Source organism: Trichophyton verrucosum (genome assembly GCF_000151505.1).
Source record: "Trichophyton verrucosum HKI 0517 chromosome Unknown contig00093_1.f1.exp, whole genome shotgun sequence".
Classification (NCBI taxonomy): Eukaryota; Fungi; Ascomycota; class Eurotiomycetes; order Onygenales; family Arthrodermataceae; genus Trichophyton; species Trichophyton verrucosum.
In genome coordinates, this window is record NW_003315580.1 from 81,804 (window position 1) to 103,407 (window position 21,604).

Genomic DNA, 21,604 nt, shown 5'->3' on the forward strand with positions numbered 1-21,604 from the left:
ATAACTATATGCTATTAGTAATTGCATAAACCAAGGAACTCGTCCGTAGCCAAGAGGATGCGATCTCCAGAATACTGCATGGTGGGAACAGGCGCAGGAGCCACATTTCCTCACTGCGTAATGAATGATGGTTACAAATCAACTTGGGTTTTCTATAGACATGAATCCTCCACCACGCCCAGTCTTTTCCTGCAGTTGAGTCTCCAATGAGTCGAGTTCAGACTGCATAGCTGAGCAGTCATCCAGATGTGCCCGGCTATTTTCGAAATCAATCAACTTTGCAGTCCCGCTGCCTATAATGAAATTGTACTTGTTGACATCTCCATGCAGCAAACCAAGCTTATGAAACTGCTGAACAACATCTTTGCAAACTGGAAGGTCTCCAATCGACGCCTCGCGCCCTTCGATTTTCTCCACCAGGATCCCAATCACTCGCCCATGCTCATGGACATGGCCGAGAAACCGCGGGGCCAATCCGCTCTCTTCTAGCAGCTTGTAAGCTCTGGTCTCCTGCACAATGCGTGGTATTTCCCATTCAAATCGGGCGATCTTGAGAATTGCAGTGGCTTGCGGGCCTAATGATGTCGAAGCATCGGAGGAGTCCCGGTTCCCAGAAACAGTGACCTCTGAAGCATTTGCAGAAAGTTGTATGACTATGGTCAACGTCAGGCAGTCCACGGAATTGGGATGCCAGATTTCATGCACTCCGCCCAGCTTGCGGTTCGAAAATCTGGTCTCCAGTTTAGAGGTGGATGGGTCTCGGCTGATAAATGCCGTGTTCCATTCTTTGGCCTTTGGTAGGGCCGGTAGCGATTGCAGAGGAGCAGAAAGAGTGCTTCTGTCATAGGTGTGCGAGAGATAGTGATGTATTTCACATTTCCATCAATCAATAGTCGGTATTCGCTGTCGTCCTTGCTACAAACTTCCATTGATAGGACGGGCATAGACTGATGACACTCCATCCTGGAAAGCAGAAACCGAATTTAGAGTGAAATTCTTGAAGCTTTTGGCGCTTGGTAGTTATCGAGAGAATGCCTACCTTTTGTAATATCAGGCCCTCAGATGGCCTCTAGGAGGATTCGAAGAAGCTTGTGCACCACCTGGGCTAGGACGGGTACGCTCGTCAGGTTCACTTGAGATAAGTTCAACATACACGCCGTCCAGCCCGAGTCGAGTCTGTGAACCACACGACTCGACATAACAGTTAGGGACTTCCAGTAAAGCCTAAGGCAAGTTAGTTAACTGCCTGCAGATCGGAATATTTTCGCTTGCTATATGACATGATAACATCTCTTTCGCTAAAATAGCCTCCTCGGATAATGGACATTGGCAGCTTTACGGCTACCTTGCCTTCTTTGCTGCGCTTCCACAGCTTTTGAGCCTCGGGGCAGCGTGGGAAATGGTCGAGGAAACCAGTCTTCGAATATACACGGTCCCGCCTCGCGAGATCTTCTGTAGGATTTGGGGTTGTGCCGCCCTCAATTAGGATCTGACAGCCTGAGCAGCAGAGGCCGCGCTGAATCTCGCCGCTTTCTATATTGACATACGGCAGAGTGGTGCCGGCCATATACCGTAGAATAGCGTGGGCTCTGCTTGCAGGAGCTGTGGCCGCTACTGACGCCGATGTCCTGGGAAAGGTATATGCAGTGAATACTTGCTTCACTGCCACGATATACATTCTCCTTTTGCGGGAAGATTCATCCATGGAGTATATTCCAGGAATCGTATGCAGCAACGGCACCGACTGGCGTAGATGTGCCTGTGATATGCCGAGTAGCTTCTTGATTTCTGCGGCTGGCAGGACTCGGAATCGGGGAGAAGAGGTAAGACAGCGAAGGCAGCACCTCTCGAGCAAAGGGAGGAAAACAAACCCGCCAAAGGCATCGCATTGGGGACAGTCTCGGGTGCAGAGCACATTGAAGACGTCTTTTAATGTGTACCACGCCGCGATCTTGGTGCGTAGGATAACGCATATGGCTTGGAGAGCATGCGTTATCAGGGGTTGATATCCAGGCACGGCGGAGGCGACCTGGCGAGCCCGGAGGTTGACTTCACGGAACACGAACAGAGACCGCAGATCCAAGCAGAGCAAGATTTCAAAGACGATCTCAAGGGGCAGAACCTGCATTCGGCCAAGGGTTTTGACAGCCGGGCGGTTGAACGGACGAGCCAGGGAGTCTTGGACCGCATCGTGGACTCGCGGATTCAGCCTGGTAACCGCCAGGTCGAAGTCGCGGCGATGGTAGGTGCAGACGCGAATGATATCGTCCATCTGTACTGTTCATTCAGCTATTCGACTTCATACAAGGAGTATCTGATCAATTTCAGCTGTCGATTAGTTATCAACCGACTCCTGGTGTAACTATTCCCGGCGCTTTGGGGCTCTCCACGCAGGCGCTAAGCAGCTCATGCAGGTCATAACTACAGCTACCAGAGAGCACATCTTCGCCTCTCCCATATTGATACACCGACGAAAAGAGAGAGAGAGAGAGAGCCGGGGATGGCTCTGGCGAAAGGAGTAACAGACTGTACTGGCCGGTTTGACAAGCTATTCGGCCGTTTGATAGAAGAATCGAGAATCCGACTAGCAACGGGCTCCCCTTGCTGGCCTCACACGTGGTGAAAAGATGTCTGTCCCATTGGAAATCACAGGCTGAAACGACGCTGTTCCATCGACTCCTTTACTCCGACGAAATAAGAGCGAGCAGGTGGTTGACGTTGATATCTGTATATTCTTTACTATATCATGCTGAAGTTTGGCCCGAAGAAGCTCACATGAAATCGCCGCAGCGGAAAACTATAACTATATAAGAAGCCAGCAAGCAGAAACATCTCGGCCGGCGATGTTTCATGAAGCGTACTTTGGCCAGCCGACATAGATCGATATTAGATAGACAGACGGATAGACAGGGCGGGCAGGAGATAGTGAGAGACAGAGAGAGAGGGATGCCGTTCTCTCATCACAGCCATTCGGGCCAGTTCTGCCCCGGCCATGCCAAAGACCAGCTCGAGGAGACCATCCAGACGGCCATCGGACAGGAGATGCGAGTCTTCTGCCTGTCCGAACACATGCCGCGCGAGAAGATAGACTTCTACCCGGAGGAGGTAAGCCGCCAGCTGTATCCTGCTAGGAACGAGGGCTAACTCTGCCGGTTACAGACCTTCACCGAGGAAGAATGCTTCGAGAACGAGGCGGCGTACTTCCAGGAAGCGCTAAGGCTGCGCGACAAGTTCAAGCAGGCCATCAACATCCCAATTGGCTTCGAGACGGACTGGATCCGGCCGTCGTCGCTCTCGCTGATCGAGCGGTCGCTGGCGAGGTTCCCGTTCGACTTCTTCGTTGGCTCGGTGCACCATGTTCACACGATTCCGGTGGACTACGACGGGCCTACGTACCGCCAGGCGCGCGAGCTGTCTGGCGGGACGGACGAGCAGCTGTTTGAGGCCTACTTCGACGACCAGCTGGCGATGCTGCAGGCGCTCAAGCCGCCGGTCGTCGGCCACATGGACCTGATACGGCTGAAGAGCGACGAGCCAGACGGCAGCTTTACCCGGTGGCCAAACGTCTGGCAGAAGATACTGCGGAACCTCGACTTCATTGCTGGCTACGGCGGCCTGCTCGAATTGAACTCGGCCAGTCTGCGTAAGGGGATGAGCGAGCCGTACCCCAAGGCTGAGATATGCAGGGTAACCCCTCCTTTTTTCTTTCCTTTCCTTTCTATCAACTTGGACTTATCTAACAGCTTTCTGTCTACAGGAGTTCATCGCGAGAAAGGGACGCTTCTGCCTTTCCGATGATAGTCACGGCGTGGAGCAGGTAGGCCTGAACTACAATCGTGTGCTGGCCTTCCTGCGCTCCACTGGTATCTCTACATTACACTATCTGAGATACGACCCCGATGATTCGTGTGCAGAGACCCCGGACAGTCGGTTTCCCCATACCAGGCTACACAGCCTCAGTGTGGAGGACCTGGAGCAAGAGAACTTCTGGAAACATGCCACCTGTTAACACAACCAACCACTACTCCGTACTCCATACTCTGCTAGACAAGGAAAAGAAAGAAACGAAAAAAAAAAAATTCAATATTAAGGGGAGGCGGCCAACCATCTCCAGGGGCGGCGTCACCGGTTAATTAGCCCGCTTGGAACAATGGCTTTCGATCACCTTTCCATGTGCCATTAGGTAAAAGAGTTTTTCTAGAGGGCTATCAGAGGCTTCTTTTGGCTTCCATCGGGAGTTTTTTTGACCTGTTCCTTTCTTTTCTTTTGGCTGTTTTTCTTCTTCTCCTGACATGGGGGTGGCTTCCCGTAATCAAAAGAAAAAGGCCGTAGCCGCAGTCAGTCACAACGCACGAGAACCCGACTGATGCACCAACCATGTCGCAACCATGCAGATATCAGGAGTCAATTAAATGTGCGAGAGAGGGCCAACTCAACCCAAAACATCCCTGGGGTATAACAATATAATAATACTTACTAGACGACTGGGGGGGTGGAAGGGGGAGGAGGCCGCTTTCAATGACGCTACGCTTAGCTCCATCTCTTCTCCGCATTCTCAGGCGAGAGACCGTCCTGTCCGTTCTCCTGAACCCAGCCAACCAGACGGCGGGCAGGACTCCAGAACAAAGGGCGTAGGAGGTCACGCATTTCGGACGGGAGGGCAAGGATCCAGTGGCCGGTGAGACGGGGGCACGAATTAGCGAACGACGCCGAGTAGCCTGTGGGGGAGCAAGGCCGGGGATACGAGGATACATGGGAGGAACCCATGAGCACCAAGCCATCGTTTGCAGGGTTACATATGAGATGGCCGCCAGAGCGAGAGAGAGAGAGAGAGAGAGAGAGATGAGGGAGCAGACGAAGACGGCGACGGCAAAGAGGATGAGAGGAAGCAGAGGCAGGCTAGAAGACATACTGAGCGGCGGTTTGGCTGATATCAAATCCATACAGCCGCTTCAACATCGAGATCAATATCTCCATCAACAGCTCCCCATCGACACCCCCATCTGCTCACGACGGAGCATCCGACAGCGAACCATCGACCAAAGCCTGCGAGTCCGTCGCGATCACGGCCAGGGTTCGCCACCTGAGCTGCCTTCTTTTTGACTAGCTATATTTCATCATTTTTACTTTGATACGGTTTGGCCGGCGGGCAAGGCCTGGGGTTTCCTTAGCCTCCTCCGCTTCTGCTGCTGGCTCTGCTCGTCTTCCTCTCTCCCTTTCCGACTAACGGAATACTTATCTCTGGAGTCCTCTTGTGTGCCTCTGTCGAGTCGGAAAACTCTTCTCCTCCCTCTCTATCTCTGTGCCCAGGCTGGCTACTGATAAAAAATCTCCTCCCGGTGGAGATTTTGCTACTTCTTGACGGCCAAAAAAGCAAAGAGGAAGCAAAGAGTCATAAAAACTTCGCCATCCTCCCCTCGGTTACCTGACGGAGTGTGTTATTATTCTTCCTGTTTCTGCTTGTTTGCTTGCTGCTGCTGCTGCTGGGCTGGTTTCTCTGTTGAATGCTGAGAGACGACGAGAGTCGTTTTCACCTTCATCATGGGACGAGCAGACGAGATCACGATGACCAGCGATGCCTACGCCAAAGAGGCTGGCGCTGACATCGAAAAGCACAATGTCGTCACCGCCGGCGTCGAGCTCAAGAGGAGACTCAAGAGCCGACACTTGCAGATGATAGCTATCGGTATGATACCCTCCTCCCCTCGCTTTTTGTCCCCTCCATGCATATGCATGGCCGGCGCATGTCTCTATGTATGTACGTATTATCGACAAGCTAACACTACTGTGGCTAGGTGGTACCATTGGAACTGGTCTCTTCATTGGTAGCGGCTCTGCTGTCGCAAAATCCGGTCCTGCCGGTGCTCTGATTGCCTATGCCTTTGTGGGATCTCTCGTCTTCTCAGTCATCGCCTCGCTGGGCGAGATGGCAACCTACATCCCCATTCCCGGTGCCTTCACCTCCTACGCTACCCGCTTCGTCGATCCCAGCCTGGGTTTTGCTATGGGCTGGATATACTGGTTCTCTTGGGCCATCACGTTCGCCCTCGAGCTCACGGCTACCGGTCTGATCATACAGTTCTGGGCTCCTCACCTGTCTGTGGCCATCTTCATCGGCGTCTTCTGGGCCTTCATTACAGCTCTTAACTTGCTTCCCGTCAATTTCTACGGTGAAGTAGAGTTCTGGTTCTCCTCCATCAAGGTCATTACTGTCGTGGGATTCATGCTCTTTGCCATCTGCGTCAATGCCGGCGTGGGTGACCAGGGATACATCGGATTCAAGTACTGGCGTGAGCCAGGCGCATTCGCTCCTTACTTGCTCGATGTCATCGGAGAACACAGAGTGTCCCTAGGCAAGTTCCTGGGCTTCTGGTCCGTCCTGGTCCAGGCTGGTTTCTCCTACCAGGGCACTGAGCTCGTGGGTATTGCTGCCGGAGAGACACAGAATCCCCGCAAGGCCGTTCCCTCCGCCATCAAGAAGACCTTCTACCGTATCCTCTTCCTCTTCGTCCTGACCGTCTTCTTCATCGGCATCCTCATCCCCTACACCAACAAGAACCTCCTCTCCAGCAACACTGATGCTTCTGCCTCTCCCTTCGTCATTGCAGCTAAGCTAGCCGGCGTCAAGGTGCTCCCAGACATTATCAACGCCGTCCTGCTCACCGTCGTGCTTTCGGCCGCCAACTCAAATGTCTACTGTGGCAGCCGTATCGTCGTCGGTCTCGCAACCGAGAGATGTGCTCCCAGTTTCTTCAAAAAGACCACCAGAGGCGGTGTCCCGATCTTAGCGGTCCTCTTTACCTCCTCCATCGGTTTCCTAGGATTCCTTAACCTTTCTAACAACGGTGGAACTGTGTTCGGCTGGTTCCTGAACATCAGCAGTATCGCCGGTTTCATCTCCTGGTCCTGCATCAACGGGTGCCACATCCGTTTCATGCGCGCCCTTGCGGCCCGTGGCATCAGCAGAGAGTCACTGCCATATAAGGCGCCCTTCCAACCTTTCCTAGCCTACTACGGTCTAGGATTCACCGTCCTCATCATCCTCACCCAGGGATTCACAGCTTTTATTCCCTGGAATACCTCCAACTTCTTCATCGCATACGTCAGCTTGATCCTCTTCGTTGTCTTGTTCGTCGGCCACAAGCTGTGGTTTCGCACCAGGCTCATCGATCTCTTAGAAGTTGACATTGACTCCGGTCGTCTGGAATGTGATGCCGAACAGTGGGATGATACTGAGTATCCTGGTCCACAGGGCTTCCTACCGGCAATCAAGCACCGGCTTTCACGAATGTTCTGTTAATGCTTTTCTCTGCCTTTTTTTTATTCATTTTCAATTTTGCCTTGCATACATGCGGTAGCTGATCATTATGCTTTATCATGTCATAATATTTTTTATTTCCTGGTTACGTTGGTTGGCTGCCCCTACTGTCTATATGTCCAATGAATCTATCAATATATACATACTCAACGGACCCCTTTCTACCTACCAAACACTTGAATCCCAAGATATCCTAGATGTAACATGTCTATTCATGGACAATCCATGGCCATTGCCATGCAGACTCCACCCCTTAAACCTGATTTTAAGCAGTACCCGCCGCTGAGCCCTATGCATATCGGGTGCATACTCGACAGGAGTGCATATGCCGTCAGATCTGATCGCACAGCCAGCCGCCGAACCAGCCCTTCCCCTTGCGTGCGATTTACGGATGATCAACACCGATCATCTCTAGTTGGGATATCGAACTATATCACAGCGCCTAAGACGGCCAATTGCACAACTTGAAATAATAGCAGCGGCTATCAGGAGTTTAAAAAAAAAAAAAAGGGTCTCGTATGGGGACATACAAGGAAGATACCCTGGAGTAACTTGATGGATCGGACCCAATGTTATATAAATTATATATAACTATATACCGATTTTACACTTTGATAGATGTAGCTCCTTGATCGGCCCTGAAGCAGGCCTTATCACAAGCTCGGTGGAAAGGGAATGAAAAGGCACGCGAGAAGATGCAGGACTATATTACTTATGTATGTTGGCAAATCTCTCCATTCACAAGATCTGCCCACAAGGAGTCCACAACTGACCTGGCCACGGAGGTCCCCGCACGTCAGGGAGGGATCCTTCTATATACAAAAAATCCCACAAACGACTCGCTTCCCCCATCCCCTTGACCCTCCTGTCCTTTCAGCCCCATTACAAATTCTGGATCTCACTGTCGTCTTTGAATGCTGGTTTGACAGGCACTCAAAGCGCCAACCGGGTCCATTGGTATACTCATCGCATCAACCAGCCCTCAGAGCCAGCAAGGTTGAACCCCCAGATTGCGATAATAACTATTTCCCTCGCTTCCGCTTTTGTGGATTTGATGGGAGGCAATAACACTGCATATCTAGGTGCAGCTTGCGGAAGCGTGATGTATTACCGCTTTTGATTTTAGTTTCAGCCGGCTGCCACCCGTCTCCCGGCCGCGATCTAGAGGCTTCTGTCAAGCATCTCCATGCGGGCCGAGTCTGCGGATAGAAGGGAGGGGTGGAGGGGAACGGTGGGAGACGGCATTAATGTCAAGGGTGAAGGCGGGTATAGCGATGTCTGTAAGTCGTAGTCATGATGATCAATCATCCACCCGATGGAGAAAACAACCAGAGATCAACAATGCTGTGAGCCGTTCTGTTTGGGCAGAAGCCAACAAGGGAGCAACTCAGATGATGTCTGAGCGCTTTATTACTTGCATCGTACGCCCCGTGTAGAGGTTAATATCGGAAGAGGCTTCGAGGACGCGAGATAAATCCGTAATTAGTACCATGTAGGTTTATGGGGTCCTCCAGAGGGAACCGGATGATAGACCACAAAGAAGGAGAAAACAACGCGAATGCAAGCCTGGTCAGAGTGTTGGAGGGTCCAGGCCGTGGAGACGGACGCTATAAATGTGATAACCTCGATTAACGGGCACAGATTTACTCCTTTTAGACTAACCTGTATACACCCATTCCGTGAAAGACGAGAAATTGTGCATAAACATATATTGACTATTGTATATGCCTGTCAAGTTGATGAGGTGGCTTGCATTTGATCCCGGACCCTTATGAGGTGCTGATACATACTCTCGTTTAGGCATTTCTATGTATCTTGGTTTTACCATGAGATCAAAGGATCCTGCAGTTGTGCTCGGATTCGAGGGAGACGTCTCCCCGGATGCTTCCCATGGGATGGTTGAAGATAGGGCGGTGTTACTACATGATAACATATTCTGGATCTGACCGGCCAGGGAAGTTGATGGATGGGGGATGGCGTTTGCTCTTCAGCCCTGATCGATATCTATAAACCCGTTGCATTCGTATGGATCGTTTGCACGCTGTCAACTTCGTGTAGAGACCATGTAGGCCCAAGTGCGGCTCGTATACGAAGTCTCTCTGCATCTTTGCGTTCCGTAAATCGCGGAGGATGTAGACATACTATTATTTTTCCCTGCGAGACTCTAGGAGGATGGAATGGCGTCCGATGCATGCATACTGCAGCTCCGGACAAAGGGAAAAAAACTCAGGGGAAGCGGCTGGTTGTTCAGGGTGCAATTAAGCAGCTCACCTAAAGCACACATTTTGATTCTTTATCGTTGAATGAAGTGTGGAATCTAGCAAAACATTTGTACAAACTGAAACAACAACCTTGGGATTCTTCTTTGCGTTGAGAGTGAACCTAATCTTCCAGGTCCGTATGCTACTATGTATAGTTAGCTTGATCGAGTGGGTAGGGTAGCGAGTTAGTTAACTAGTTAAAAAGAGTATGATTAGTGATGGATTAGTGAGTTGTGCCTGCTGAAGAGGGCCAAATCGAAAGGGCAAAATAGGATAAAGACAGGGAGTTACGGATAGTCAGGGGATTTGTGGTCCCCGCCCTCCTCCACCATAACTATGGAGATGTATCCAGAATGTAGCGAACCTTTCTAACTTCCCTGTCAGGACAGTTGGGTCTGCAGCACATGCCGGCTCGGGGATCTAGAGAACACGCAAGCCTGGGTGTCTAAGTACACAGATCAAGTCAGTGTAATGGTCGATGTATCAGCACAGTTCGACTGCGGGAAGAGCACGCGCAAGTGGCCTCAAAATCGAGAAGAGATACATGCCATGGCCCCTCCTTGAGCCTAGTTTTATCGATAACATACTAGCTAGTTAGTTCTGGGGTTAGTCAACACAAACTAACGACAGGAAGAGCGTGGTTTTTTGATTCCTGCCACGACTCGTTTTTGTAGGGGCCATCTGTAGATCATGGTGTAGGGGGGTCCGTGTGACCAACAGCTAAAAATGGAGAACCACCTCCAGTGAAATCATACTATGGGCCATGGATAGGTGCATGGATTGAACAATTCAGCGAATGTTGCAGGCACCGATGTGGATGCACAAATGGTTGGATTTTCATTTTCGTTTTCGTTCTTTTTCCCCCCCCGTCTCTTTTTCCTGGTTGTCTGATTATCCCAGTTTGGGAATGCTTTCCCCAGCCAGCATGAAGACACTCTGTCCATACAGATGTTGATGATAAGGAGTGGCGAGCTGTCGACTGTGATTCCCAATCGCTTCTGTGGCTGCGTCAACTGGCGCATGTATCCGGCAACTGGGGTGAGACTTCGCCAAGGACCCGGGGCTAAGTCGACATGTCTGGTCGATACGATGAGCGACAGATGTACCCCCAAGAGAATCCAGCAGGACCCCGAGACTCCATTTCTCCTGCTGTTATTGTGGGTGTGGGTGTGTGTTCTCAAACATCTTTTGCCCTTCTTGACTGGCTTGTGACTTCCACAATGAGACCCCCCCTGCCACAGTCCAAAACTAAAAATATCAAGTGGGCATCGATCTAGAACGCCCGGGGTCAGTTCACATTTTTATACTCTGTCCAGCGTACAGAGAGACCCGAGAGGAGCAAATCACGACCGGTGGGGGAGGGCGGCAAGCTCCAGCGGCTCCAGCGAAGGACGAGATACGGACGCAGCTAGAAGAAAACAAAAAGCGAGACGGACGGATGCAAGCCGCGCAGGACTATCGATTGATGTGTCTGCGACTGGTGTTACTTACATCCCGCGACTTGAAGGCTACCTAATATGTACCTCTGCCAGATGTTTGCAAACTCCCCATTCTCTGGGTCCGAAAACAACCCGGGGTAGTCGATAACTATCGCATGAGCACAAGCAGCACAAGCATTACAAGCACCCTCGATGGATGGAACGGGCTGCTCTGCCTGCATTCTCAACTCAAGATCCGAGAGGGAGTCGAGGCAGCACCACCTACAGTAGCGTGATTAGCGTGCGTAACTTAGTTAGCGCTGGGCGCGGGCATCGCGTACCATTCGCTGACACTAGGATATGGGATCCGCTGGCTGGCGTATACAGCACTTTTCCAGCGTTTCTCCGAGCAGCTCGAGTGGGTGTATCGGTTAACTAGTTAGCTGGCGCAGCTGGTCGTCAACGCTGCTTTGTGCTGTGATGGAGGTTGAGGTTGATGGAGGTTGAAGTCGAAGTTGAAGGCCGCCCAAAAAAGAAAAAGAGACGCCGGGGCCTCTGCTTGTTCCCAAAGAGGAAATAAGACGACGTCCCTCAGCTTCAACCGCAGCTCGAGAAAGAGACAACAAACAAACAAACATCAACGACGTCGCCGTCGCCTTCGCCTTCGCCTGCGCCTTTGCCTTTGCCTTCTGGCCTGCTTTTGCCATGACGCGCACAGCCGGCCGGATGCGTGTATATCTCGTGGCCTATGGCCGTGGATGGACCGATCAACACGCAAAAATAAGGTAGACTCAAGTCGAGCTGGCTTGTGACCCCCGTTTCATGGCTATAGTCAATCAACGGCTGACAGTTTGGAGCAGATAGCAAGCTGCAAGACAGCAACACAGGCTGAGCAAGCTCGACCAGTATCCTGCCAGGGACATGGGACGGCCTCCACCACAATGCTCCGGTGATGTGGCAGCGTTAACGACCTCCCTCTTCAGGCCGGATGTCTACCCAGTACTGTATACATACATACATACAATCGACAGCATAGTATTGATGGGGCTGATATCCCCCATCTACGAGCTTGGGCGAAAAAGCAATTCTCAACTCCCATCCTCCAGTGGGATGTCCTCATCGTGAGCTTCAATTTTTTCAAATCCCACTTGAACAGGTGCTCTGCTTTTTCCAACTCTAATAAACGGTTTGCCCGACTCTCCATCTCTCTTCCGGCCTCTCAAAAGCTCAAATAACTATCAACCGACCCACTGGTAGGATCTGTGCGAGCACCCCAGCTCTTCTTTTCCTGTTTCCCTCGCACACACGCCCTTGGAAGGCTTCGTTACTACTGATAAATATCAGCTCGAGGTTCGCACCGGTGGATTCCTGTCTGGAACAAACGAAATTTAGGATTGGGAATGTACCTCATCCTAAACCCTGCGGCTGTTCGACTAACTAAGTTACTGTCGACTTGCCCCAGACTTTTGGCTTTCAGCAGGTGGGCGCCCATCCACCCAACCCGTCTAGCCTGTTCCCTGTCATTCGCTCGTTAGTTACGTATCCAGCATGAATCTGAATATGTAGGCAAAAAGAGCGAGACACTGCAAAAAAGGACGGGGCAACTTGAAAAAAAAAAAGGGAAAAAAAAAAAAAGAACCGAGCTAGGCGTGAGAGCAAGGTCGGAGATATATAGAGTAGCATGTCGCCTGGACCTCTGACTCCGTCGTCATATCTCTAAAGCTGTCTCCCTTTCATCCCTTCGTTCGTCCCTCTCCTAGCTGCATCACACTTCATTGTAGCGCGTGAGCGTTCAATTGAACCTGGTTCTCAGCAAAATATACACTCCTGCTCCCCCTCACCTTCATCTAATTGCCTCTCAATCTGTTCACCATTTCCCTCGCTGTATATCCTTCTTTAATCATTAATTATACTCGCTGTCAATTGCGAACACTTGCACTCTTAAGGAGGAGAGAGCTACCCAATACCCACGACACCTACGACGACCTAGAACCCAAGCGATACTCGCAACCACTCCTTGCAATTACAAGATAGCCAGCATGGGCGTTACCAAGACAATTCTTCGAAGCGGCAACGGAGTTGACCGGCCTACCAAGGGAGACGAGGTGATAATCGACTATCGTGGATGCCTCTACGACCCTAGCCGATCTACATATCATAACATGGGCAAGCAGTATGTCAACTTCCGTTTCATGTCTAACTTGGTCTTGTCTATGGGGATGAGAAAAATAAAAAGTCGTATGATTGGAATTTTTTTGAAAAAAAGACGAAACCGAAAATAAAAACTTGGCCTTGGATGACTAGTCAGCTCATGCATGTTCGCTTTGTTTCCAGGTTCGATTCGTCAAAAGATCGAGGAGAGTTCAAGACTCCAATCGGTATCGGCAAGGTCATTCGAGGTATGGAGAGACACTGATAGACGCTGGCTGGCCCTTCTCTGGCTGGTCTTGTAGTCCAGTACAGCAGGCATTCCCGATGTCCAAGTCCCTAACCTCAGCCTTCTACTGCACAGGATGGGACGAAGGCGTGATGAACATGACAGTTGGCGAGAAGTGCATACTGACCATTAGCGGGTAAGTATTTAATATATAATACAATATGGACGGTCATATTGCCCTCTCCCCTTTTGTCCACGTATCACGGCTAACAACGATTGGCGTCCAGGGACTATGCATACGGCGACCGGTATGGCCTTTTTCCATCTCTTGCCCCCATTGCGCTGTTTTCCCAGGGCCACCCTTTGCTAGCTCTGCCCCCTTTTATTTGCCCGGCCCCTTCTCTGGCTGTCCGGCAGGATAATAAGAGAAAGGGCGGCAAATGAAAGGGAGAGAATACTGTGCCCAACAAGACGAGTTACATGTCAGGCTGCGTGGCGCTGGTAACAACTAATTCGGCTGATTCTTGTGGTGTGTTTTCTTAGTGGCTTCCCCGGACTAATACCACCGAACTCTACTCTTGTCTTGTAAGTTCTATCAGATGTTTTTTATTTTTATTTTTATTTTTATTTTTATTTTTATTTTTTTTTTTTGCTCCCCTTCCCTACGATCCCAGGAGAAGTCGAGGACGAGCATCCGTTTCCCCAATACGTGTACTTGATTTATCTTTAACCCCATTGCTGCTGTGTCGATGAACTGTTCCATACCTGTCTGCCTCCCCTTGCTCCCTTCCCCCGTTTGCCCTTCATACCGTATCCCACCCCCCTCGATACCTGCAGCCTGCATCCCCTGCTGGGTCCCTCTTCTGCACCTCACATTGGACGAGAACAGCGATGCAGTCAGAGTCCTAAGGGTGGTTGTTATCCTTGCCCTACTCTCGATTTTTTCAGTTCTTATCGACCTTCTTTTCTTTTCCATTTTCCCTATTAACATTATGGGTCCTTTTTTTATTCGACAAACGGAGGATATACCATGATCTCCCCGAACTGAACCCGCACCCTTTTTATTTTTTGCTTCTTCCCCTTTCTTCTCTCTCTTACATGCCTTCCCCGTTCCTCATTTTTGCGCTTTTCCCGAGTATGCCTCGTCTTGACTTCTGTATTTCTATTCGTCTCTCCGACCTATCCCGTCTCCCGTGCATGTACGAAATACGCGCCTGCCCATCCATTTTTTGACTATCTATCCCGACCCAGCGCATGCATGCATGCGTGTTTTGATACATCTGCTTACAATCAAACCCGTCACAGCGAGGTCGAACTTAAAGGCATCAGCAGACGAAGCTAAGCCAGTGAGCAAGCCGAGGAAGGATCTCGGAAAGGCAAGACTGCATCCCGCCGCATGGTCATCGGCGGCCAGAACGATCTTCTACGACTAATCCTCGCTTTAAGCCTGCTACCCGCGCAGGCAGTTTGGTGTGCTCGTCGTGTACTCCTGCCACTTTTCTTCAGCCCCTGGTCGGCTCGTCCTTGGCCGTCTCATGGGGGCGGCTTTCTCTTCTTCTTTTTTTCTTTATCCGGATTTCTTTCTTTTTTTCCATATTCCTCATGCTTATGCCGCAATGACTTCATGCTACTCTCGACTCTCCTTCATACTTCCATATCTTCCCAGCGAATGATTTGGCTTCCCTTCTTGTTTCCTCTTTTCCCGACTGGTTTTTCGCTTTTATCTTTTTCTTTTTTTTCCCGTCTATATGCCGACTACTTCGTACTGCGTACTCTGGTTCCTGCTCTTCGGTTCTCATGCTTTTTTTTTCCCTTTTGTCCGCCTTTTTGAAGAAGAAAAGCGCTCTGTTTATGATGACTTACCTGTCTTGTTCTTAATATCTATGAATTAATGACCTCCTTGCCACCGGCATTCTAATTTGAACTGTTGCGTCAGTATTTCAGGATCCGGTTGCTGAGTACATGCTGAAGACACCTTGGTTGCCGATAACAGTAACCAAAATAAACAGAGAGACAAAATGTATAGCCGAGCTGATAGAGTTCATGGCAATGATTATCAGGTAAAAAAAAAAAAAAAAAAATAGAGAGGAGAATGAATAGACTATTAACGACAACCCACGGTTCGATAAAAGCAAATCTAATCTAATCATCACCTTAGATGTAGCTGGCCCAACACCAGCCTGATGTCCGGCATGTTCTGCTGCACGGCATAGCAAGTAGCAACATGGCGCCAGAACTCGTCCTTTGACCGGACCCGCATAGCCAGCGCGTACAAGGCCTTGATGGTTTCAAACCCATCAGACACACCAGGCACCAACGTCGAATACACCTCTCTCTCCATCCTGCCTTGCAGATACCACATGGCCAGCTTCGAGCAGCCCTGACACCAGTACCCCTCCATAACATCATCTCCTGCTGAAGAGGAAGATGAAGAAGTAGAAGTAGATGTAGATGTAGAAGCGGGCGAAGGCACCACCATGCTGGCATCAGGCCACGGCAACGGCACACACTCCCTGCCCACCACACCCAGGTCATCCAGCAGACGAGCAAGGTACTCTGAAATCTCCTCCCACCAGCCCGTCGACGCTAGCAGGAACGGGGTGAAGGGCTGGCAGGGCGCGTCTCGTAGGAACTGCATCAAGTAGGCTTCCATCAGACAGGAAGCGTGCATGCCGCCCTTGGTCTGCAGCCGATACACCTCCTCCATGGAACCATGCACCTTCTCCGCGAGCCGGCGCACGTCACGAAGCGACACGCACGGCTCGGACTTGCGCCTGTGCTTGTGCTTGCGGTTGCCGGAGGTGATGATGGTGGTAGTTCCGGTGGTGTCAGGCCGGAAGTGAAGCAGGGGAAGCTTTGCGGTGGATGAAGCGCCGAGCCTGAAACAGCGTCTGGCGAAGGACAGCGGGATCAGCCATAGGCCCGGGTTGAGCGTGCGACAGGAATAGCAGATTCGTTGGGCCGAGGGGAGGTAGAAGTGAGTTGCTCGCGAGGGCTGGAGGCAGGACGAGCAGGCGGTTGAGAGCAGCGCCGTGTAGATCGAGCGGGTCTCGTGGGCTGCAAGGAGGTTGGCGAGGGCGAGCTGGCGGAGGGCGTCTGGGGCGTGGGCGAGCAGGAAGTTGTAGGCGTGCAGCGACGAGAGGACGGATTTGGCGCGCAGCGAGGTGCGGGCGAAGCGCAGCAGGGTGAGGATGTCGGTTTGCTCGAGGATGAGGTGCAGGAGTTCGAGCGGGAGGGTGTCGAGGGCGCCGATGGAGGAGGATGAGATGGCTGTGGCTTCGCGGGCGAGGCGGGTGGATGGGATGCGCTGCGGGGGCGGCAGGTCCTTGAGGGAGTAGCCGTAGGAGAGGTGCGAGAGGAGCGTCTCTCGGGTCCAGTCTGTCATCGTGGTCTATATCTATATCTATATATCTATATATCTATAGATATCTGTGTATGTCTTGGTGGCGGCGGTGGTGGTGGTGATGATGGTATGGGCGGACTGGAGGTTGATATTAGAGTATACGACGATGCCTGATCCCGGCCATCTCAGCCCCATTAGATGGGATCCGTTTCATTGCTTGCTGACTCGTATAAAGAATGAAAGCAGTTTTTGATTTGATTCTATTCCTACTTCTGCCCTACACACGATATCTACATATTATATACTATAAACACAAGGAAAGACGTGAGTGAATGTCTGCCTATAACATATGTACATAGATAGCCATGAAGGGTAACTAACTAAGTATATGAATAAAAGTAGTAAAGGAAAGTAAAAAGGGGGCCGGTGAGCAGGCAAGAAAGGTATCAACGAGTAAAATAGGTAGGGTAGAAGATGGCTAGGTTAGTACGCGGTGTATAAAAAAAGCATTTAAGGGGGAGAGCAAAAGGGGGAGGGCGAAAGCACAGGCAGATCGATATTTGAGCTGGAAGATTTCAATTAAAACATAGGAAATGGGCAGGGAGGGGGAAGGGGATGGGAATGGGAATGGGTATTGGGGTAAAAAGGGGGAGAGGAAAAAGGGGGTCAGGGGGAGTACTGAGCTGGTTTGGTGGGTGGTTGATGTCTGCCTCTGTTGAGACTCTCTTTTTTTTTGATCTTCGAATCAGGGAACGTGTGTTGGTACATTTAAGCAGGCAAGGACGCAGGCAGACATAGGGAACAGAAACGGTTTGGACTGAACCAGAGTACGCGTTGGTGTTTGCTGACGGTAGTAAAGAGGAGGGAGGTGACGGTGACGGTGACGGTGACGGGGACGAGGGGGAAGGGGGGAATAGTGAGGATATCCAGCTGTCTATAAAAAAAAGAAAGAAAAAGCGTCGACACGTAAAAGCAAGGACAGAGGCGTATGTAACTTAGGCAGACGGTAGGTAGAAAAAATTAGAGGAACGGCACGGCATGCATAGATGGGCGTTCCTGGGTGGTGGTGGTGGTGGTGGTGGTGGTGGTGGTGACAAGGCTAATTCCAGCCAAGGGAGTTTTCAGCCATGACAGGCGCACTGATCTGCGCTGTCCGACCACTACCAGCACCCGAGTACCGATCGTTCATAGTTGTGCCTGCGAACGGACTGCCGGCACGCTGCTCATCGTGGTAAGGCGTTGGGGAGCCCATACCACTGGTCAGCGAGTCCGATCGACGATGTAGATTGCGTTTCTTTCTGTAGCGGCGAGCAACGAAGAACATGGCTGCTCCGTACAGGGCAGCTCCACCGACGACGCCTAGACCGATGCCGACTGCAGTTGGTTTGATGCCAGTTCCGCCAGCCGAGCCTCCGGGACCTTTTCCTTTGTTTTCGGTACCGTCAGTACCGTCACCGTTGCCGCCATTGTTGCCTGAACCGGGAAGGCCACCTGGGTATGGAGCACTGCCTCCTCCGGGCACTGTTTGACCACCGGCAAGTAAGGGGATGGTAGGGTCGATCATGGACATGAGTGTGAAGGTTGATGCGTCCGGATTAGTGTAGAGCCTGGACTGCGGGGTGGTGAGACTGGTTGCAAGAACTTTGTAAACGTCTTTGGGGATGAAGCAAAAGACGAGGGCGGTGGTGTAGCCCTTGTGGGTACCCCTGTCGTACTGCCCGATACCTGTGATGGGGGTCTCGTCCTTGTCGACTTCGACGGCATAAGATACTCCCAAGGGCATGAAAGTAAAGATTTGGGTGACCACATCAGTGTTGAGGGCGATGAACTCATAGGGTAGAGAGCCATTGAATCCTAGCTGGATGAGGACCGAGTCTGGTGGTGGTGGCTTAGCGTTGGGAGGGGAGATCATGTATGGCAACGGCTTGGGGGAATGGGTAGCAGTGGCCGACGTAGTGGTGGTGGTGGTGGAGGGCTGGATGATGATGGAGGTTGGCACGGACAGAGTGGTATCGGAGTTGGTAGAGATGGGAGCCGAGGAGGAAGGCATAGTGGAAGTTGGGGTTGGCGTGTGGGAGGACGGGCGGGTGGTGGTGGTTACGGTCATCATCGTCGAGGGATGGACGGTAGAGGTATCCGAGCCAGAGCCAGAGGTGGAGGTCTCCGAGGCAGAGGTTGGGTGGGAGGAGTACGTGCTGCTGCCCATGGTTCCGGTGCCGGTGCCGGTGGGAGTGGTGGTGATGCCAGTTCCAATGGTGCCGGAGGAAGTCGAGGCGGTACCAGTAGGGATTGAGAGCGATGGGAAGGTGACTGAGGTAGGCGTCTCTGTGCTGGTACCAGTGGTAGCAGAGGTTCCAGTAGACGATCCAGTAGACGATCCAGTTGAAGTTCCTGTGCCTGTAGTTCCAGTGGAGGTTCCAGTTCCCGTGGGAAGAATAGAAGTAATAGGGGTCGTGGCTGTTCCGCTGCCAGGGCCAGTGACGGTAGCTGGGTCACCGGAGGGAGAGTAGGTAGGGAAATTGGTGACACTGGTGAGGTCGGTTGGGAGGGAGATTGGAATAGAGATGGAGACGGGAGAGGATGGGGAGCTGATAGGAGTTCCCGTAGAAGTAGTTCCAGTCCCAGTAGAAGATCCAGCGGAAGTACCAGCACCAGTGGAAGTACCCATACTAGTACCAGTGGAAGTACCAGTAGAATCGGAGGGAATTGGGAGGAGAGTGGGCAGAATGCCTGTCCCCTCAGTAGAAGTCGGGTTAGATCCAGTTCCTGTGCCTCCGCCCGGGTAAGTCATGCCTCCCGTGGCCGAAGTAGTCGGGATAGTAGGTGTCTCTGGCGGAGTAGGCTGCATTGGCTGGGAGGATTGACCAGGCTGAGAAGGTTGAGAAGATTGACCGGGCTGGGTAGGGGGAGAAGCCGGAGCAGAGGACGAGGGGAACAGAGTGGGCAGCGGGATGAGAGTGCTGTCTCCAGTAGGCACGCCGCCGGGGTGACTGACTCCCTGCGAGGGGCTCATGGGAGGCATGGAGGGCATTGAAGGCATTGAAGGCATGGAGGGCACGGAGGGCATGGAGGGCACTACAGATGTAGGCACGGGAGACTCAGGAGCACCGGGGGTAGTGGTGGGATCAGCTGGGGGACTAATAGGGGCCTCTGATGACGGTGGGACCTGCGGAGGAGGAGTGTAGGAGCTTGGGTCCTGGGGAGGCTGAGAAGAAGCAGACGAAGACGGCGGCTCCTCAGGGGGAAGCAAGGTGGGAAACGAGGTAGGCAGCAGAGTGGGAGCCGGGGTAGACATCTCAGGGCTGCTGGGAGAGGTAACCGGAGGACTAGACAGGACAGGAGGCAGCGGCACCGAGGAGACGGGCTCATCTGGCGGTGTTGGCGGTGCTGACGGCGTTGGCTCTTCTGGCACGGTGGGCTTGCTTGAAGGGGCCGTTGGGATAATGAGCGTAGGCTCACTTGGCTCACTAGGTTCGGCGGGCTCAGAAGGTTCAGACGGCATTGAAGGGACCGTTGGCGCCGTTGGATAGACCGTTGGAGGAGGCGTCGTTACCGGGTCGTTTGGCGTTGGAGTCGGAGTGGGAGTGGGAGTGGGAGTTGGGCTGGGACTTTCACCCGCACCCGAGCTGGCACCTCCACTTGAGGTTGCACTTCCACTCGAGCTAGAGTCCCCCGTAGACGTGCCACTGGTGGTGTCGCTGGTGGTATCGCTGCTGGTGGTGGTGGTCGTCGTCGAGGAGTCGGTCGAGGCCGCGGTGGGCATGATGATGGCGTTGTAGTAGTGCGGCAGGTCGCTGGGCTCGCCGTGCAGGCTGCCGTCGGGCCCCTTTTTCACCGTGACGGGCACGACGACGACCTCGCGCCTGTCCATGGGCTCGGCGGCCTTGACCATCTTCCTGGAGGAGCCCCATGAGGTGCGGTCGAGGTCTCTCCTGACGAGGCGCGGGAAGTAGTGCTGCGGCCTGTGGGCGGCGGGAAGGTCGCCCAGCGCCTCTACGGCGACGGCCGCGAGGAGGGCAGCGGCAAGGCGCATCTCTCGCCCGTCGTCAGGCTGGTTGAATTAAGACGTATTAACGGGAATTATATGTATCTTTCTTCGTGGTCTTCGTGGTGAATGGGTTTTGGTTGGTTGGATGGTGGATGGCTGTCGCTGGCTGGGTAAAGAGTGTGGTGGACAGGAGTCCGGGAAACGAGTGCGGCTGCGGTCTCTAGGTCATAACAGCTGGACGGATTAGCATTGGAGGACGAGATGAATCGCAATAGACGAGATAATTGAGTGAAGACGGGCAGTGATAGAAGATGGCTGAGTGAAGGAATAACGAGTGTCGAGGGTCAGGCTGAGGATGAGAAGACAGAGAAGACAGAGAAGACAGAAAAAAGACAGCAAGACAGCAAAGACAAGAGAACAAGACAAGATGAAGACGGCGAGGCCAGTCTCCTTTTCTCTTGATCTCTTATTCCCTTGATCTCCTTCTTCTCGTCCTTGTCTTTGATGGTGTCAGAGAAGATGCAGGAGGATGCGCGCTTACTTGCGACCCGTCTTTGTCAGTGGCGGCGAGACAGCAGAAGAAGAAGCAGAAGAAGCAGAAGCAGGAGAAGAGCAAAAGACAGCGAGAGAGCGTAACGTCCGAAGACAAACGAGCGTGAAGATGAAGATGAAGCGAAAGACGAAGACGAAGAGAGAGAGAAGACGGAAGAGATGGAGAGATGGAGATGAAGAAGAGAGTAAGACGAAGAGTAAGATGAAGCCGGCAAAAGCAACGAAAAGTCTTTTTTTCCTCTCTTAGTGCGGCCGGCGGCGCTTCGAGTCGAGACAGTCAAGAAAGAAAGATGAAAGAGAAGAAGCAGAAGAAGAGAAAGACAGTTAGAGAAGAAGAAGAAGAAGAA

The 21,604-nt window shown here is 52.1% G+C and overlaps 10 protein-coding genes across 10 annotated transcripts; 5 read left to right on the plus strand and 5 right to left on the minus strand.

Annotated features, from left to right (window-relative positions):
• Positions 1-138: 138 nt before the first annotated feature.
• Positions 139-962, minus strand: TRV_01010 (uncharacterized protein; the record flags this gene model as incomplete). The annotated part of the gene is made up of 2 exons (XM_003024799.1): positions 139-792; positions 924-962. 2 exons carry the CDS (start codon positions 960-962, stop codon positions 139-141), a joined length of 693 nt encoding a protein of 230 aa, XP_003024845.1.
• Positions 963-1,234: 272 nt separating this feature from the next.
• On the minus strand, positions 1,235-2,272 carry TRV_01011 (uncharacterized protein; the record flags this gene model as incomplete). The annotated part of the gene is made up of 1 exon (XM_003024800.1): positions 1,235-2,272. One exon carries the CDS (start codon positions 2,270-2,272, stop codon positions 1,235-1,237), a length of 1,038 nt encoding a protein of 345 aa, XP_003024846.1.
• Positions 2,273-2,946: 674 nt separating this feature from the next.
• On the plus strand, positions 2,947-4,009 carry TRV_01012 (uncharacterized protein; the record flags this gene model as incomplete). The annotated part of the gene is made up of 3 exons (XM_003024801.1): positions 2,947-3,105; positions 3,160-3,687; positions 3,758-4,009. 3 exons carry the CDS (start codon positions 2,947-2,949, stop codon positions 4,007-4,009), a joined length of 939 nt encoding a protein of 312 aa, XP_003024847.1.
• Positions 4,010-4,752: 743 nt separating this feature from the next.
• On the plus strand, positions 4,753-5,429 carry TRV_01013 (uncharacterized protein; the record flags this gene model as incomplete). The annotated part of the gene is made up of 2 exons (XM_003024802.1): positions 4,753-5,052; positions 5,172-5,429. 2 exons carry the CDS (start codon positions 4,753-4,755, stop codon positions 5,427-5,429), a joined length of 558 nt encoding a protein of 185 aa, XP_003024848.1.
• A 112-nt stretch (positions 5,430-5,541) lies between these two features.
• TRV_01014 (amino acid permease (Can1), putative) lies at positions 5,542-7,300 on the plus strand (the record flags this gene model as incomplete). Its single annotated transcript, XM_003024803.1, has 2 exons — positions 5,542-5,758; positions 5,796-7,300. 2 exons carry the CDS (start codon positions 5,542-5,544, stop codon positions 7,298-7,300), a joined length of 1,722 nt encoding a protein of 573 aa, XP_003024849.1.
• A 4,128-nt stretch (positions 7,301-11,428) lies between these two features.
• Positions 11,429-11,704, minus strand: TRV_01015 (uncharacterized protein; the record flags this gene model as incomplete). Its single annotated transcript, XM_003024804.1, has 1 exon — positions 11,429-11,704. The coding sequence occupies one exon, from the start codon at positions 11,702-11,704 to the stop codon at positions 11,429-11,431; it is 276 nt and encodes a 91-aa protein (XP_003024850.1).
• Positions 11,705-13,036: 1,332 nt separating this feature from the next.
• Positions 13,037-13,818, plus strand: TRV_01016 (FKBP-type peptidyl-prolyl isomerase, putative; the record flags this gene model as incomplete). The annotated part of the gene is made up of 4 exons (XM_003024805.1): positions 13,037-13,170; positions 13,302-13,396; positions 13,456-13,570; positions 13,662-13,818. 4 exons carry the CDS (start codon positions 13,037-13,039, stop codon positions 13,816-13,818), a joined length of 501 nt encoding a protein of 166 aa, XP_003024851.1.
• A 1,705-nt stretch (positions 13,819-15,523) lies between these two features.
• Positions 15,524-16,759, minus strand: TRV_01017 (uncharacterized protein; the record flags this gene model as incomplete). Its single annotated transcript, XM_003024806.1, has 1 exon — positions 15,524-16,759. The coding sequence occupies one exon, from the start codon at positions 16,757-16,759 to the stop codon at positions 15,524-15,526; it is 1,236 nt and encodes a 411-aa protein (XP_003024852.1).
• A 1,057-nt stretch (positions 16,760-17,816) lies between these two features.
• On the minus strand, positions 17,817-20,750 carry TRV_01018 (mucin family signaling protein Msb2, putative; the record flags this gene model as incomplete). Its single annotated transcript, XM_003024807.1, has 1 exon — positions 17,817-20,750. The coding sequence occupies one exon, from the start codon at positions 20,748-20,750 to the stop codon at positions 17,817-17,819; it is 2,934 nt and encodes a 977-aa protein (XP_003024853.1).
• Positions 20,751-21,234: 484 nt separating this feature from the next.
• On the plus strand, positions 21,235-21,504 carry TRV_01019 (uncharacterized protein; the record flags this gene model as incomplete). The annotated part of the gene is made up of 1 exon (XM_003024808.1): positions 21,235-21,504. The coding sequence occupies one exon, from the start codon at positions 21,235-21,237 to the stop codon at positions 21,502-21,504; it is 270 nt and encodes an 89-aa protein (XP_003024854.1).
• Between the last annotated feature and the right edge of the window lie 100 nt (positions 21,505-21,604).